The following is a 17,681-nucleotide window of genomic DNA, read 5'->3' on the forward strand; positions in this document are numbered from 1 at the left end:
TCTGGCACTAGGGGGTCATCTGGGTTTGGATCACATAGCAGTGAACAAATGGATAAAAGAACTTTAGAAATAGTTAAAGCAGGAGACCACTGTGATCTTAGAATATCGAGACAAATGCTGCCATTACTGTTAATATTTGGATGATAAATTCTTGTTGTAAATGCAACCTTAGGTGGTTTGAAGGGGTAGTCTGTAGGAAAATGAATTGTCAAAAAGAATACACCGCCTTGATATGGGCTGTCATTAGGTCCCATAATTGTGGCTTGCCAATGAGACATATCATCCCCAACTGGACCTGCAGAGCATTGTGCTGGAGGGTCACGGGCCAAATCACTAAGTTCCTTATTAATCCGTTTCAGCACCATAGTCTGTGCTTTTCGTCTGGCTCCTCACTATCTCGGTGTGTGCTCGAAGGTCCGGCCAAAACTCTTGATTATCCTGGCGGCTGGGAAGGATTGTCTCTTCGTCTCACACCGGCTCTGCCAGACACAGGCGCAGAAGGGCCGGGGCCTCCCTCACGCTGCGGCCTCGGCCTCCTCCCTGCGCGGCAGCTGGTGCCTCCCCGGCCCTACGGGGCTCACGCGCACCTTACTGGCTGCTTTCTGTCTCTCGTGTTACATCCTCATTCTCCTGGTGGTGGTTCCTGTGCGTGCGACCAGTGCCTCCCAAATGTAGTATTTTAACCCCAATCTTTATTTTGGGGACTGCTTCTGGGGAAAACTCAAACAAAAATGAAAAGTTTTTCATCTCCCCAGAGTCCCTTGGACAACAAGGAGATCAAACCAGTCAATCATAAAGGAAATCAACCCCGAATATTCGTTGGAAAGACTGATGCTGAAGCTGAAGCTCCAATATTTTGGCCACCTGACCCGGAGAGCTGATTCAGTGGAAAAGACCCTGGTGCTGGGAAAGACTGAGAGCAGGACGGGAAGGGGTGACAGAGAATGAGATGGTTGGATGGCATCACCGACTCGGTGGACATGAGTCTGAGCAAGCTCCGGGAGATAGGGAAGGACAGAGGAGCCTGGCGTGCTGCAGTCCATGGGGTTGCAAAGAATAGGACACAAGTTAGCAACCGAACAACGACAGCAACAACAACATTTTACAGATGAGGGAAACAGGCTCAGAGAAGTTAAGTGACATATTTCAAGCTCCTGCAGTTTATCAATCAGGATTGGTATGAAAGCCATACTGCTTTTGACTTGTAAGTGCTGATGTGTTATTTTTCTCCCTGATCCTTTGAATCCAGAGACCATCTTTTATAATTTAATAGTCTTATGAAGCCTAAACAGCTTGTTGTGCAACAATGTGTTCTGTGGAAATTGTTTATAAATTTAACTGAATCCAGTCACGCATGTATGTTTCTCAAAGTTCATAACAGGATTCCCAAGGGCAGGCCAAGACCACTCCTGGGATGCCCTGGGCTCAGGCTGCCTTCATTCCCTCCCAGCCTTGAATGGACAACTCATTCAGGGTGATCTCTTGGGCACACACTCAACTGTTCACACCCCAAACCTCCCGCCCGAGGGAGATGAGAACAGGAAAGACAGGACCAACCTCGGAGGAAAGATTCTATTTTACTTGGATTGTCATTTCAGAACATCCAGTGTGTCCCTCTACACTTGACAGACAAATGACATGGTGCTGGGAAAAAACTGGGATCCTCTTCGCCCTCAACTCCCACCTCATCTACCCCTCAGCAAAACGTAGGGGAAAGGCCAGCCTCAAAGGCAGAGTGGGTCTTTATCCCCAAAGCAGCAGGGAAGCCAAAACATACCACGAAGCAAAACATCTCCTCAAGCCCGTATCTTCACAGAAGAATGCAGCTCCCCAGGCTGGCCCCTCACCCAAGTCCTCCAGGTCCATTCATTACAAAAACCAACGAGTTCCTGAAAACGTTATTAATCATGTCCCACAGAGGTGTGCAAGGAGGGCCAGGATCTGGCAGTGTCTGTGACCAAGAGCCCTCTATTTTTGTTGGGTTTTTATTCACCTGTGAGTAGGACAACCCAGGAGCATCCCCATCATGATGGAGAGCTACAGGTGTTGAGAGGTCACCCATCCCCAGACAGACAGACAGGCAGACAGCCTGGAGGCCTCACTACAAGACCAGAAGGCCCATCGAAGCTACCTGCAGGCTAAGGCACAAACAGAATCTGTCTGTAGGTCAGGCCTCGTCCACCGGGACTCTTATGCAACCTGTGAGTTGGAGAAGGGCCGGCTCCAGCTCAGAGGAAGGACAAAGGACTGCCACGGCCCTGCTTCTGGGACCTTCTCTCCCCAGCCCAGGAAAAGCAAGAGGCTGGGATCCTTGGAGCCTTGGGTTTTTTAAATAAACTGGACACATCCCCTGAGAATGATGCAAAGAAACGGCAACAGCAGTCCTTTGCCTACCACCGCTGGCTCACCAGGCCCAGAGCAGCCTGCCAGGAGGCGGGACCCAGGCCCCAGCTCAGGACTGGGGGCCAGGGCCGGGCTTAGATGAAGGTGCTGTTGGCCAGGTGTCTCCAGAAGGGGGCTGTAGTGCTCATCACCCTGGTCCTAGCGGAGGCTTTCTTCTGCTTGGCATCCAAGTTCTTTACATACTTCTGGACCCACGGCAACTTGGGATTGCCACAGAACTTCTGGCCCTTCCGGGTGGTGAAGCTGTGGGGAGAAGACAGGGCACCTATGAAGCCGGGCGGGGCTGGGGAATCCCTTCCCTTCCTGAGGAGGGCACGCGGAAGCCCAGAGAACATGCGCTGCCCCAGCCTCCTGGCAGGCTCTGAACACAATGTCTTCTCTCTGTGCGTCTGCATCCCTTTGTTTCAAAAACTTCATGTTCATGTTCGGTAACCTCCTTGTCAGGTGGGGAAGCCCAGCCCTGCCTGCAGAGAACACTGGGTCTGAAGGGAGAGACACAGTGTCTACTCACAGGGAATGAGAGAAGTTGCATTGAAAACCCCCAAGACAAAAAGGCCTCCAGTTCACACGCTGTGCAAGGAAAGGCGGTTGATAAGGATGCCAGAGCTGGGAGGAGGCAGTGGAATGCCCTCTTCCAAGCCAGGGATGCCAGGCTGTGGAGCTGGGTCTGGTGCCAATGGAGAAAATTACCAATAATAATACAATGGTTTTCTTTAATTCCCCTCAAAGATGCAGACAAAATAAAGATTCAAAGTTTTAATTAACTTCCAGACTGATAAAAGCAATTCTCTGAATTCTGTAAACCATTGCATAAACGCTTGCTTTGGGGGCTTCCCAAGTGGCACTAGTGGGTAAAGAACCTGCCTGCCAATGCAGGAGACATAAGAGACGTGGGTTTGATCCCTGGGTTGGGAAGATTCCCTGGAGAAGGGCATGGCAACTCGCTCCAGTATTTCTGCCTGGAGAATCCCATGGACAGAGTAGCTTGGCAGACTATACAGTTCATAGGATTGCAAAGAGCTGGACATGACTGAGGTGACTGAGCATGCAAGACAATTTGAACAAGTGTTAGCAGCTTTAAACAATTCACTACAAGGAAATGGTTATGCATAATAAATACTACTTTCTGGGTTAAGAAAAGATCACATTTCTGTTGCTGTTTACGAAGTGAGCTCCCACTTGCTGTCTCGAAACTCTGAAGTTTATTTCAAGTCCTAAGTGACTTTGAGTAGGTCACCTTTTAGCCTCGATTGCCCCCCATCAAATGGGGATAATCAACTGCAGCTGATGTAATGGCTGAGCGGGTTAGTTAGGGGAATGTTATATGCCCCAGTGGATCTCCCTGGTGGCTCACTGGTGAAGAGTCTGCCTGCCAATGCAGGAGACGCAGGTTCGATCCCTGGGTCAGGAAAGATCCCCTGGAGAAGGAAATGGCAATCCACTCCAGTAATCTGGCCAGGAAAATCCCATGGACACTAGCCTGGCGGGCTACAGTCCGTGGTATGGCAAAGAGTCGGAAGAAGTAAGCAACTACACAGCAACAACAAAAATAGGCCCCAGAGGTTGCCTCGTATATTTATGATGGTCAACTCTGAATCCTCTTGCTAATCTCACGGTGAGGAAGCTGAGGTTCAGAGGGGTGGGGTGACCTGTCCGGGATCACAGAGCAGGGCCCTCAGTGGGCCTGGAGTAATAGTTACTCCTCCTCCTGAGTAATAGTTACTCACATCACTCCTGCCTGGGGGCAGATGCTCCTGTTGGTAAGCTGGTAGCTTATCACTCGGCTCTCAGGAATTTTCTTGGAAATGAAGGTAATGCAGCAGGAAGAGGGGAGTGTCACGGAGTCTAGAAGACAGGAGAGAAAAGAGCCATGGTCTCCACTAGCCTGCCCTAGACTCTGAGCTTCAATAAGGGCCCATACCCTAAGGACTTCCCTGGTGGCTCAGGGATAAAGAATCCGCCTGCAACGTAGGAGCCGCAAGAGACACAGGTTGGATCTCTGCGTTGGGAAGATCCCCTGGAGGAAGGCACGGCAACCCCACTCCAGTATTCTTGCCTGGAGAATCCCATGGTCATAGGGGGCTGGCAGGCTAAAGTCCATAGGGTCACAAAGAGTCGGACATGACAGAAGCGACTTAGCATAGACGCACCCTGCGTTAAACACCTCCGGTCCAGCCCCTGGGCTGCCCCCCTTTTCACCATTCCCCTGCAGACCGAGGCTGCTCAGTCCTCCACGCTCTGCTGTGCCATCCCAGTCATGCCCTTGGGATGGCTATCCCGAACAGGAGACCCAGGATGGGGTCAGACGTCTTACCTGCAGGGGCAATGCACAGGGCCAAGAGGAGGAGGCTGGTTGCCATGGTCACGGGCCCTGCCATGTTCTGGAGAGCAGAGAGGGCAGCTCAGGGCTCAGTGCTGGCAGGCAGGAGGAGAACGGCTGGGATGAGAGCACTTGACCTACCCTCTGGCCCTTTTCAGGCAGCTAGGAGGAAACATCGGTTTATATAGCGGCCTCTCTTTGGGAAGCCTCCCCCCCCATTCAAAGTCCTAGAAGCCTCAGATCTGCAAAGGGGAAGTTGTTGCCTGCTGAGTCAGGGGTTATCCTGAGCATGCTAAGAAAGAGCTGGAGGAGGAGGGCATTCCCCCGCCAGGGTGAAGAGCAAACACATTGGATGCACAGTCAGAAGGCTGATATGGAGCCTGGCTATGCTGGCCATTGCCTGTGGGACTCTGGGTCAGTCATTCACCTCTCTGAGTCTCAGTTTCTTCATCTGAAAATGGGTAACACTATCATCCATTCACTCATTTAGCAGCTCTTATTAGGCATGTACCCTGTGCCAGGCTTCTAAGAGGGGAGGCACATATAAGATCAAGTGCATAGAATCAGCTATTGCAGGTGCTGGCGGAGTGGGCGTAGAGTCAAGTATCATCCGTCTCCAGCCCCTCAGACCCCTTGTCCATGCTCATGCACACCGCCTCTTGGTGACCTTGCCTTTCTAGCCCCCAAGCTGCCAGAGCTGCCTAGCCTGCAGGCTCTAGGAAAGTGGGAAGTGTCTGGAAACTTACATCCTCAGGGAAGCCCTTGACCAATGCTGGCTGGAGGGGTACAGACTCCAGGTCCAGTGTGATCTACACTGTTTCCAGTGTTCCTGTCAGGGCTGAGTCAGTTTCTCTTTGTGAGACAAGGCTTGAGTGACCCCTTCCCTTCGGTGTCTGCTTCCCTTCTCCCCTGCTGGTTTCCCCTGGAAGCACTGTTGGATAAACCACTGGCCCATGAATCCTCATCTCAGGGTCTCCTTTAGGGACCCAAACCTGAGACAAGGGGACATTGGAAGGACTGGCCAGTACTGCGAGGAGGAAAGTAGGGGATGCCCTTGTGGAGGGTGTGAGGTTGGCTGTGCTGAGGTTTGGAGGATGAAAGGCAGTGGGGACTGTCCTAGAGCTTTGTAACCCGTAATACTCAGCTCAGTTGTCACACTGAATGGAACATGATACCCACCCAACTCCGTCCCCCATTCCTGGCTCCCAGCCTGGGACCCCATGTTTAGAGACTGCTGCTTCCTTTCCCAAATCTACTCCGTCCTCTCCATTCCATTTCTCACAGGAACAGCTGGCTTTCTCCAGCCTCTCCACTCTGGTCTTGCAAGAGCACACCTGTGGGGCACGACAGTGGCCCACATCACCTGGCTGATGGTGACCAGCTGTGTGTCTATGCCTCCCAGTTGACCATGAACACCTTGAGATCAATGTCCCATTTCCACCAAGTCCCGTGCAGGTCACCTCTTCCATGGCCAGTATTTGTAGAATGAATATATGATGGACCAACTCTGGGTCACTCTCCTCTGGATCAGGGACTCCCATGGGATCTCTGCCCAGCCCGACTGGGGTCAGTGGGTACACAGGGGAGCCACGTGGCAGGTCTTCTGATGGGGACAGGGCTGAAGTCGGGGAGGCCTTGATCAGCAGTGCCTTGTTCATAGAGTGAAAATTGCTGAGCACCCCACTCAGCTCCTCCCCAGCCAGCAGTGGCAACTCTCACTGGACAGAAGATGGGAGCATTCAATGAGAGCCCTTTACATGTGCAAGAGCTTTTCACAAGTCCATTTTAGGGCAGCCCTTCTAATCCTTGCTCCTCAGTGATTCAGAGGGGACACCCTGTTGTCTGTCTGGGTTTCATGACTCAGGGGGCACTGGGAAGGGAAGTAGCACGCCGGAGAAGAGTGGGGACTGGACTGAGCAGGGTGGGAAGCCTTCGTGCATTGACCACATGTTGCAACCGGAGTGGGACGGCAGAAGGTCATCTAGTGGGAGGGTTTGGGGTGGGGTGCCTCACCCCAATTAGTTAACACCAATTACAGACTTCCCCAAGACACTTAAAAAAAAACACACAAAAACCCACTCAAACACAACATGGTAAAACAACTACACTCCAATAAAAATTAGTTTTAAAATAATAAAAGAAAGGCTGGTTCAAGACAAAACGAAACACGATACCCAGTCTCACTACTCTGTCTGGGGAAGCAGGTAAGGCAGGGATTACCAACCTGTTTTACAAAGGGGAAAAATGCAATCTACAAAAGATGACTAGACACCACCACAGAGCCACTTACCCCGACTCCCATCACGGGGACCTGCATGTTCCCGCTTGAAACGGGGAATCCAACAGCCAGAGCAATTACTCAAAGTAAGAGAGGGATAAGTTGAAGGTTCCAAGAAAGCAGAATAGAAAGAGATAGCTAGAGAAAGAGAAGGAAGGCAGGAGGACAAGACAGTGGATGCAAAGACTTGGGGAAGGAGTCCATTCGTTAAGACTACGAGCTCCCATTTCTGGGGGCCCAGGTTCAATCCCTGGTCCATGAACTAGGATCCCACATGTTGCAAGGTGGCCAAAAAGAAAGGGGGTTGCTCCATGAAGCACCCAGAGCCCCTCCACTCCAGCTCAGACCCTGCCCCTTCCCCTGCTGTGCTTTGTCCATCTGAGAAGTTGGGGTGTTGGCCAGATCTGCATTTCCCCCGGTGTTGCAGTCACACCACCACACGGGATACAAGAATGGGCGCTTTTCATTTTAATTTAAATGTTAGGGTCTATGATGAGGGGTTTTATATCTATGACAGTGATAGAGAAAATATGAGTTGACTAAAAAAACTGAAGGCTGAAAGTTAGTCTCAGAGTTGTGTCTGATTCTTTGAGATCCCATGGACTGTAGCCAGCCCAGCTCCTCTGTCCATGACATTCTCCAGGCAAGAATACTGGAGTGGGTTGCCATTCCCTTCTCCAGGGGATCTTCCTGACCCAGGGATTGAAATCGGGCCTCCTGCATTGCAAGCAGATTCTTTTTTTTTTTTTTAATTTTATTTTATTTTTAAACTTTACAATATTGTATTAGTTTTGCCAAATATCAAAATGAATCCGCCACAGGTATACCCGCGTTCTCCATCCTGAACCCTCCTCCCTCCTCCCTCCCCTACCCTCCCTCTGGGTTGTCCCAGTGCACCAGCCCCAAGCATCCAGTATCGTGCATCGAACCTGGACTGGCGACTCGTTTCATACATGATATTATACATGTTTCAATGAAATCAGGCCTCCTGCATTGCAAGCAGATTCTTAACCAACTGAGCCACTTCTCCTTCACTGCGAGCAGATTCTTTACCAACTGAGCCACTAGGGAAGCCTTTTTTGACTAAAAAAACGAAATAAAGCAAATCACAGAACAAATGGTATGTAAATACGACAGAAACAGAGACAGCATATCTGAAATCTAAGAATATCTGCAGTCTGAGAAGCCTGGCCAAGATCCTTGCTGAGGGCCTTTCCCTTCCGATGTTTTCTTCAGAGGAGCTGGCCCTGGGGAGGAATTGAGCAGTTGGGGGGATCAGAGCTGTTCCTGGCAGGGAGCAGGTGGCAGTGGTCCTGCCCTCATGAACAGTAGCCAGGGTGCTGTCCTGGTTGCCTCTCCTGGGTGGGCCACACCATGAGCGACGATGAAGCACAGAATTCAAAGGGAAGCTGGGCCAACGCACAGCGGCCAAATGGATGAGGGCGCTCCAAGGCACATCCTCATAAGAACCGATCAGAAGAGGTGAGCTGTTAGCTTGGACTAGAAACAACTCCATACACAAAGACGAGTCCCAGCAAGAAAGAATGGGCCTTGATGACCCTAAGTGGTGCAAAAGCAGACCACAGACAGGGGTTATGATGTTCCGCTGGGGTGCATGGGGTAGGAAAGGTGACCAACGGAGCAGAGCCCCACTTGCCGATGAAGCTGCTAAGTACTTTGAAGCTCTTGTCTGCGTTAATTTTCCCCACTTTATAGGCAAGGAGACTGAAACTCCAAGGTTAGGAAAGGGGAGAGCTGGCATTTGAACTGAGTTCTACCTGAGTTCAAGGTTCAGGCGGTGCCTCTCGCCAGGCAAGCTCAGCCGTGATCCTGTTGGTGGGGGGCCACTCAGTTTTGAGGTGCAGGGTCAGTGAGGTCAGATCTGTGGTCTCGAGTCATGGTTGGATCCATCGGCAGGTGTGATAGGAAGGGACGGGGGCAGGGATTGGAGATCACGTAGCTTCCCAGGGGAGGGACGATCAGGGGTCGAGAGCTTAATTGGCTCTGCTCCACACATTACACTGACCTGAGGTGCCTAGAGGAGAGGGCGATACGGAATCTGGGTGTGACCCCTGGCGCGTCCTGGATTGTGGGTAAGAAGCACCTGCGGGTTTCCTAAGACCCACATCATGGAAGCCAGTCCAGAACCCATCTTTTAAAGCCCCTCCCAACTTGGAATAAACATTTTGCATCAGTTAAAAAAAAAATAAAGCCCCTCCCTAAACCCTGAGAAGACGGACCAGGAGCCATGGCTCAGAGGACCACCTTTCTAGATTGGAGAGTCACCTGCCAGGGTTGAAATCTTAACTCAGCTGGGTGGCCAGTGTTACTTAACTCCTCCAAACCTTAGCATCCACACCCCGTCTGTAAAATGGGACATAGTGACAATATCTGTCTTGTAGGTTATTATGAGGATTCAGTAAGATAACTCATGTCAAGTATTTGGCTCCCCGTCTGGATAGATCAAGTTCCCACGAGAAGATGGTTATGTGTTTCCTTTATTTCCCGACAAATATTTATTATACTAAGTGGCAGGTAAGTTCTAGGGACAAGGGATCCAGGAGCGAACACAACTCAGAAAGTCCATTTCTTCATGGAAAGACCATTCTTTCTTTGGGAGATAATATATCAAGTACAAAACAGTGATAATTGTATCTTATAATCTACCAGGCAATGACATATAAAATGCCTTTTGTAAGGAGCCTTTTATAAACTCTTCATTGACTTGGAAGCATTAAAAATTTTACAAAAATATTGGCTTATTTACCAAAGAAGTAGTTCACTAAAGTGTATACCTATTAGAACATTTCAGTTAACAAAAGGTGGTCATCTTGTTTTGTTGTTTTTATTACAACTTGTTTACAAGCTGGTGAACTGACTAAGCAATCTTAGTCTCTTCCAGTGACCTTTCGTATATCATGTCATTTAATCTAATCTTTACGATAATGACCCTATGGAGTAGATATTATTAATTTTGTTGCACGGAGGTGAAGTAACTTGTTCCTGGTCACACGGTCCCTGACTGTATCTTATTTGCAGCTGAAACCTCAACCACCATGTAGGGTGTTAGAAATATAGAGGGAATGTGAGGAAGAAAAAAGGTTAAGAAAAAGAAGGCAAATGGACAAGCTGATCCTAAAATTCACGTGGAAGTGCAAGGAACTCAGAACAGCCAAAACAATCCTGAAAAAGGAAGCAAAGTTGGAGGACTAACACTTCCAGATTTCAAAACTTATTGCACCCTAAGGTAATCAAGATAGATTGATACTGGCATGAGGATAGATATGTAGATTACAGGAACAGAGTTGAGAGTCCAGAAAGAAACCCTTACATTTGCAGTCAGTTGATTTTTGACAAGGGTGCAAAGTTCATTTGATGGGAAAGAACAGTCTCTCAACAGTTGTGTTGGAACAACTGGATATCCATAAGCAGATAAATAAAGTGACACCCCTCTTCATACCACATAGAAGAATTAACTCAACATAGAGCAAAAATCTAAATGAAAGAGCTAAAACTATAAAACTCTCAGCCAGGCTCCTCTGTCCATGGGGATTCTCCAGGCGGGAATACTGGAGTGGGTTGCCATTCCCTCCTCCAGGGGATCTTCCCAACCCAGGGATGGAACCCAGGTGACCCACATTGCAGGCGGATTCTTTACCATCTGAGCCACTGGGGAAGCCCTTAGGAGAAAACATAGGTATAAATCTTTGTGACCTTGGATTAAGTAACAGTTTCTTTGATATGACACTAAAAGCACAAGCAAGCAAAGAAAAAAATAAATAAGTTGGACTTCTTTAAAATTAAAAACTTTTGTGAATCAAAGCACACTCTCAAGAAAGTGAGTAGCCAACCCACATAATGGGAGAAAATATTTGGAAATTATCTGATAATTCTAGCATCCAGAATATACAAAGTCCACAATACAAAGACAAAAAATATAATTTTAAAATAAGCAAAGAATTTAACTAGGCATTTCTCCAAAGAAGAGAGACAAATTCCATAAGCACATGAAAAGATGCTCAGCATCATTAGTCAATAGGGAAAAGCAATGAGCTATCACAATGAGATATCACTTCGCACCCACAAGGATGGCTATGAAAAAAAAACAACAGAAAATAAAAAGTGTTGCCAAGGAAATGGGAACCCTCACACATTACTCATGGGGAATGTAAGATGGTATAATTACTATGGAAAAATTTGGCAGTTCCTCAAAAAGTTAAATGTAGAGTTACAATATGATCCAATAACTTCATACCCTCACCCTAACCCTAGAAAACGGAAAACAGACATTCACATGGAAACTTGCACCTGAACCTTCATAGCAACAGTATTCGTAGTAGCTGGAAAGTGGGAACAGCCTGATGTCCCTCCAGTGATAAATGGACAAGGCTCCAGTGCAATGTACAGCGGGATTTTATTCAGCCGGGAGAAGGAGCGAAGTACCGATATATTCATTAAGTTAAATGACGGGCACAACAGTCCAGACACTATGATTCCATTGGTAGGAAATGTTCAGAACAGACAAATCCATAAGGATTTACAGCAGATTACTGGCTGCTGGGGGCCTGGTAGGAAGAGAAAGTAAGGAGATACAGAGTTTCTTTTGGAGGTGATAAAAATGTTCTAGAATTTTATAGTAGTGACGGTTGTACAAACTGTGAGTATACCACTCACACGTATGTTTTAAAGAGGTTAAAATGGTGAATTCTTACGTGATGTGGATTTTATCTAAATTAAAATTTAAAGGAGGGAATTCCCTGGAGATCTAGTGGTTAAGACTCTGTGCTCTCACCGCCACGGGCTCAGCTTCAATCCCTGGCGGGGAAACTAATCTCACAAGTCCTGCAGCACAACCAAAAAAGAAGCAGCTGCTGAGGACACCTTCCAAGTGTTTGTTCCAGTGGTGGGGCCTTGAAGGCTTCATAAAGGCCACACCCAGTTTCAAAACTCTCGTCTATCTCCCTCACATGGCCTGACTTTCATCCAAGGGTCTGATTAATGAGAGTGAAATCTGAGAGGGCACACAGGTGGGCAGGAAGCAGTGGGTTTTCCCCCGGCTCTCCCCAACCCTGGGCACACTTCCTGACAAACAGGCAGAAAAGGAAGCTTCCTTAGGCGGGTTCCGTGGCCGAGTCCTCAGAGAGATGAAGCTTTGAGGGCCTCCTTCTCTCTCTTTCCTCCCCCGACCCTCCTAAGACCCCAGTACTTCCTGACTCCCTCTGTCCCTTCTTATATCAAAGCCTACTGTATAAAAAGGCAATAAAAGACACTCATTCCCTCTACACACAAGTGACTTTTAACAGCTTACAATGGGCTTCCCAGGTGGTGCCAGTAGTAAAGAATACACCTGCCAATGCAGGAGACTCAGAAGATGCAGGTTTGATCCCTGGGTTGGGAAGATCCCCCGGAGGAGGAAATGGTGACCCACTCCAGGGACAGTGGAGCCTGATGGGCTGTAGTCCATGGGTTCACAAAGAGTCCGATGCAACCGATCAAGTGAGCATGCACACACATGCACACAATAGCTTAAAATAAGAGGGTTGTTTTTGTATTCTAGGCCTCTGGAAATGAGGATCATGGAAGCCATGTTTGTCCTTCTTGGAGAAGAGTGTTGAAAATATGCAAAGGGTGGGGGGACTTCCCTGGTGGTCCAGTGGTTAAGAGTCTGCCTGCCCATGCAGGAGACACGGGTTCAATCCCTGATCTGGGAAGATCCCACATGCCTCAGGGCAACTGAGCCTGTGTGCCACAGCTACCAAGCCTGCACACACTCTAGAGCTCCACCACAAGAGAAGTCCCTGCAATGAGAAGCTCACGCACCGCAACTGGAGAGTAGCCCCCGCTTGTGGCGACTGGAGAAAAGCCAGTGCAGCAAGGACAGGCCAATTGACAGCCAACAATAAATAAATAAATAAATACATTGTTTCAAAAAAGAAAATATGCAACAGGGGAAGGAGTGCGTGAACCCAAGGGTGCTGAATTGAAAGCAGAGGTGTCCATGTAAATATCATCTTTCAGAAACGGTAGTACACCAGTAGTGATGAGCATACCTGGCAAAGATATTTCTCCTTGGAGAAATAAACGATTCCAGTGCTGGGTCAAAGAAAGCAGAAACTGGAATATCCTTTTGGTGCCAGAAAGAAAGAAATTGCCCAAAGAATCGAATGTCCAAAGGACACAGGAGCTAGCTTGCCGGAGCTCACACTGGTCAAGTCTGAGACAGTTGATCAGTAATAGTGGATAATGATGAACTGAATAAAATAAGAATCAATCAATTAACAAAGTGTGGGGTTGAATTTTTGTCTCCCTCAAAAAAATGAGTGTTGGGGTCCTAACCCCCAGAATCAAAATGGGACCTGATTTGGAGACAGGGTCTTCACAGAGAAAATCAGGTTAAAATGAGGTCATTCAGAAGAGATAAAATCCGATATAACTGGTGTCCTTAGGCGTGCACACAAGCTCAGTTGGTCAGTCCTGTCCAACTTTTTACGACACCGTGGACTGTAGCCTCCAGGCTCCTCTGTCCGTGGGATTTCCCAGGCAAGAACACCGGAGTAGGTTGCCATCTCCTCCTCCGGAGATCTTCCCCACCCAGGGATCAAACCTGCATCTCCTGCATGATAGCCAGATTCTTGACCACTGAGCCACCCCTGAGCTTCCTCCATCCATAGGATTTTACAGGCAAGAATACTGGAGTGGGTTGCCATTCCCTTCTCCAGGGGGATCTTCCCGATTCAGGGATCAAACCTATGTCTCTTGCATTTCCCACATTCGCAGGCAGATTCTTTACCCCTAGCACCACCTGGGAAGCCCCTTTCTGAGCTCTTACCTGATCCTTTATTATTCCCATTTCACAGGTGAGGAAACTGAGGCTCAGAGCGGTTAAATGACCTACTCAAGCCCCAGAGCCATGATGCAGCAGGACTGGTCCTCCATCTTCTGTTGAAGAACCACGGCACCAGGCTCCATCAGCTCTCTCCTGGATTCCTGTCCCAACCTCCTAACTGAAAGTGGCTGAAGACAGAGTGTCTGGGGTGGAAAGTGAGGGAGATGCGGGAAGGAGCCAGGAGGATGGATGGGCACTGGGGTGAGACATGCAGAGTATCAGGGGAGAGTAGGCTGGGGGTATCACTGCTATCCCTGGTACCCTCCCCGCCCGTTACCCAACACACACAAGGTCCCAAAGGACTGGGAACAGGGGATGGTCCTGGGAGCCACTTACCTGGAGGTGGCTAAGTGACAAGTCGTAGCATCAAGTCTAGAAATGTTTCCCCTTTCCTATCGTGTCTGGGAGAGTAGGCGGGGAGGAGGGGCCTCGAGGGCAGGGAGGGGATCCTCCTGTACATTTCACTTTGGCTTGGCTTGAAAACTCAAAAGTCCAAAGTTCACGAGGACATCTGAGAATATGGCTTCATTGCATGGGGTCGGGGTGAGTGCTCGGAGAGAGAGGCCAGCCCATTGATAACCGGGGGAGCTCTGACGGGGCGGTCATCTCCTCGCATACCCTAAGCCCCGTCCCGGAAGAGAAGTGGCCCTGGGCAGTGCAATGGGAGACAGGTGACAGCTATGAAGCACCTTGCCCTTTGATCTCTTGATAGGAGGACTTCCCAGAACTCAACTTTTCTTTTTTTTTTTTTTCAAACACCTTTATTTTACTGGGCTGTGAAAAAAATTGCTGTTGTTGAGTCACTAAGTCTTGTCTGACTCTTTGCGATCCCATGGACTATAAGCCTGCCAGGCTCCTCTCTCCATGGGATCTCCCGGGCAAGAATACTGGAATGGGTTGCTATTTCCTCCTCCAGGGGATCTTTTTTGACTCAGGGATCGAGCCCAAGTCTCCTGTCTTGTTAGGCAGATTCTTTACCACTGAGGCATGCTTGAAAAGTGAATATGAGGTAATCTCAAAGGCAAATAAATAGTTAATAGAGGTGAAGGTGTCAATTGGCAAGCATCAAGGTAAAAATAAAGGTCTGTGGCCAAGGCTGGGGGAGATAAAGGACCACATGGTAATGATCACACAAACAGGGCCGGTGGATGGGGTGCTAACAGAGAGGTAGGATGGAGTAAGAAGTATTTCCTAGTTAGAGATGTCCACTCCTCAATTCCTCCCCAAAAATGGTTTTTATTCCCTCAAGAGAAGAAAGGGAAAACAAATATCATATATGAATGCATATATATGGAATCTAGAAAAATGGTTCTGATGAACTGATTCGCAGGGCAGGAATAGAGATGCAGATGAAGAGAACAGACTTGCGGACCCAGGGTGGGAAGGAGAAGGGGGGATGAACTGAGAGAATAGCATCAACATATATACACTGTCGTGTGTGAAATAGACAGCTCTCTGTGTATAGCACAGAGAGCTCACTTTGCTTCTCTCTGTTGGCCTAGAGGGGTAGGAAGGTCGGAGGATGGAGGCTCAAGAGGGAGGGGATATATGTATACTTATAGCTGATTCACATTGTTGTACAGCAGAAACTAACACAACTTTGTAAAGCAATCATACTCCAATTAAAAATAAATTTTAAAAAAACTCCAAAATATTCACAATGGTTACTTCTGACTCCAGGAATTTAAAATAAAAATTTTTCTACATTTCCTGAAAAGAAAAAGAAGGAGAAACAAAATTAACCCTCATCTTTAACCCTAATCTTTAACAAAAGTGAATAAAATAAACTGCATTGAGTCTTTCAGCAAACACACAACACCAATATGTAAGATGTTTGTTTCCAACTGAAACAGGGTTAGGAAATATTATGTAATAAACCAAAAATCTAATTGTAGGCCTATTTATTGATGATGTATATAAATATACTGGTAAAACAGGCTTCTTGACCAAGGAATAAAAACTAAAGATATGATTATGTCAGTGGCTCAGTGCATAAAATGAACTCAAAAATAAAAAATATTAAAGTCTCATAAATTTAAAATAATCATTCTTGCGATATGAATTTATGCATTCACTCTATTTGTTTTTATCATACATCAGGCTTATAGGAGGGAATCCTTCGTGGCTCAGACAGTAAAGAATCCACCTGCAATGCAAGAGACCTGGGTTCAATCCCTGGATCAGGAAGATCCCTTGGAGAAGGGAACGGCAACCCACTCCAGTATTCTTGCCTGGAGAATTTCATGGATAGAAGAGCTTCATGGGCCATAGTCCATGGGGTTGCAAAGACACGAATGAGCAACTAACACATATGTTTATAGCACTGGAGATCAGAGCTCAACTTAATGGAAGCAGGAGCAGAGACAGTGGTACTGCTAACCAGCTAGCCCAGTCTGCCTAGTGAACTGGGACAACTCTAAACCAAAGGGAACTAGAAGATCCCCTGGCATATCTCAGTCAGTGCTACCATCTGGCTTTCCCAATGGCTCCGATGGTAAAGAATCCACCTGCAATGCTGGAGACAAAGGTTTGATCCCTGGGTTGGAAAGATCCCCTGGGGTAGCAGATGGCAATTCTCTCCAGTATTCTTGCCTGGAGAATTCCATAGACAGAGGAGCCTGGTGGGCTACAGTCCAGGGAGTCGCAAAGAGTTGGATAAAACTGAGCATACAGGCACATTGTTCTGTCTTAGACACTGGAGGTCCCAGGAAGACAGAAGCAGGGGTCAAGAGGTAAAACTCAACAAAGGAAGACATTAGTAGTGGCCAGAGCCATATAGAGACAAATCTGCACATCTTGGATGGTATCGAGTTCCCCAACAAGTGGGCCATGCAAGCACTTCTTGGCAGACCTCCCTAGTGGGAAATTCAAGCTTTAGATGAAGAAGTCCCATGTAGCGCTGAGGTTCTGGGATCCAGGGAAGGACCCATTTCAGACTCAATGCCACTAGAACTCTAAGTCCAGTGCAAAGACAAACACACAAATGAATGATTACACTTGAGCATGATAAGGCATAGGAAGCAGAGAGATTAAGAGCACGCGCATTAGCGGTGATTAAGCGAGGGTTCAGATCCTGGCTGTGTTGGCCTCGATTTTGTCATCTGTGAAGTGGGGATGAAACCCTTTGCTTCCCAGGGGTATTAGGAGAAGAGAGTGAACCATGAGCTGTACATAATGTTCCTGGCAGGGTGTCTGACCTGCAATAAATGTTAACAAGGGGGAGTCTTCGCTAGTGCCAAGGACCTGCCAGGCACAAAGAGACAAAGGGCTCTGGGACCACAAAGGAAAACATGGCTGTATGTGGGGGATGCGGAAGCTTCAGGGAAAAAGGCAGCCAACTCCTGGTATATATTTGGAGAAAACTGTAATTTGAAAAGATACATATATCCCAGTGTTCACTGTAGCACTGTTTACAATAGCCAGAGCATGGAAGCAACTTAAATGTCCATTGGCAGAGGAATGGATAAAGAAGATGTGGTACATATATACAATGGAATATTACTCAGCCATAAAAAAGAAGGAAATAATGCCATTTGCAGAAACATGGATGGGCCTAGAGATTGTCATACTGAGTGAAGTAAGACAGAGAAAGACAAATACCATATGAGATTGCTTATATGTGGAATCTAAAAAAAAATGGTATAAATGAGCCTATTTATAAAACAGAAATAGAGTCACAGATGTAGAAAGCAAAATTATGATTACCAAGGGGGACAGGGAGAAGGGTAAATGGGGAGACTGGGATGACATATACACACTATATATAAAATAGAGAATAAGGATCTACTGTTTAG

At 47.7% G+C, this 17,681-nt stretch overlaps 1 protein-coding gene and 1 pseudogene across 2 annotated transcripts in view; both read right to left on the minus strand.

Annotated features, from left to right (window-relative positions):
* The window catches only part of LOC104998956, a 4,041-nt pseudogene extending 3,455 nt beyond the window's left edge, over positions 1–586 (minus strand). Inside the window, exon 1 of the transcript XR_826525.1 lies at positions 7–586. The product of XR_826525.1 is annotated as a ubiquitin-conjugating enzyme E2 D3 pseudogene (transcript). The remainder of the gene's footprint in view (positions 1–6) is intronic.
* A 974-nt stretch (positions 587–1,560) lies between these two features.
* On the minus strand, positions 1,561–14,523 carry CCL24 (chemokine (C-C motif) ligand 24). The gene is made up of 4 exons (XM_010854312.1): positions 14,224–14,523; positions 4,718–4,885; positions 4,131–4,248; positions 1,561–2,646 (listed from the first exon to the last, which is right to left on the minus strand). Exons 2-4 carry the CDS (start codon positions 4,779–4,781, stop codon positions 2,478–2,480), a joined length of 351 nt encoding a protein of 116 aa, XP_010852614.1. The 5' UTR covers positions 4,782–4,885; positions 14,224–14,523; the 3' UTR covers positions 1,561–2,477.
* Between the last annotated feature and the right edge of the window lie 3,158 nt (positions 14,524–17,681).

Source organism: Bison bison, unplaced genomic scaffold (assembly GCF_000754665.1).
Source record: "Bison bison bison isolate TAMUID 2011002044 unplaced genomic scaffold, Bison_UMD1.0 scf7180017864340, whole genome shotgun sequence".
NCBI classification, from domain to species: domain Eukaryota; kingdom Metazoa; phylum Chordata; class Mammalia; order Artiodactyla; family Bovidae; genus Bison; species Bison bison.

What these genes read in the sequence shown, in the direction of transcription:
- CCL24 (XM_010854312.1), bottom strand. Translation starts at nt 4,781, where the DNA reads ATGGCAGGGCCCGTGACCATGGCAACCAGCCTCCTCCTCTTGGCCCTG. An exon ending in CCTGTGCATTGCCCCTGCAG is followed by an intron (nt 4,249 to 4,717) that starts GTAAGACGTCTG and finishes CCTGTCTTCTAG; the next exon opens with ACTCCGTGACACTCCCCTCT. An exon ending in TGCCCCCAGGCAGGAGTGAT is followed by an intron (nt 2,647 to 4,130) that starts GTGAGTAACTAT and finishes TTCTCCCCACAG; the next exon opens with CTTCACCACCCGGAAGGGCC.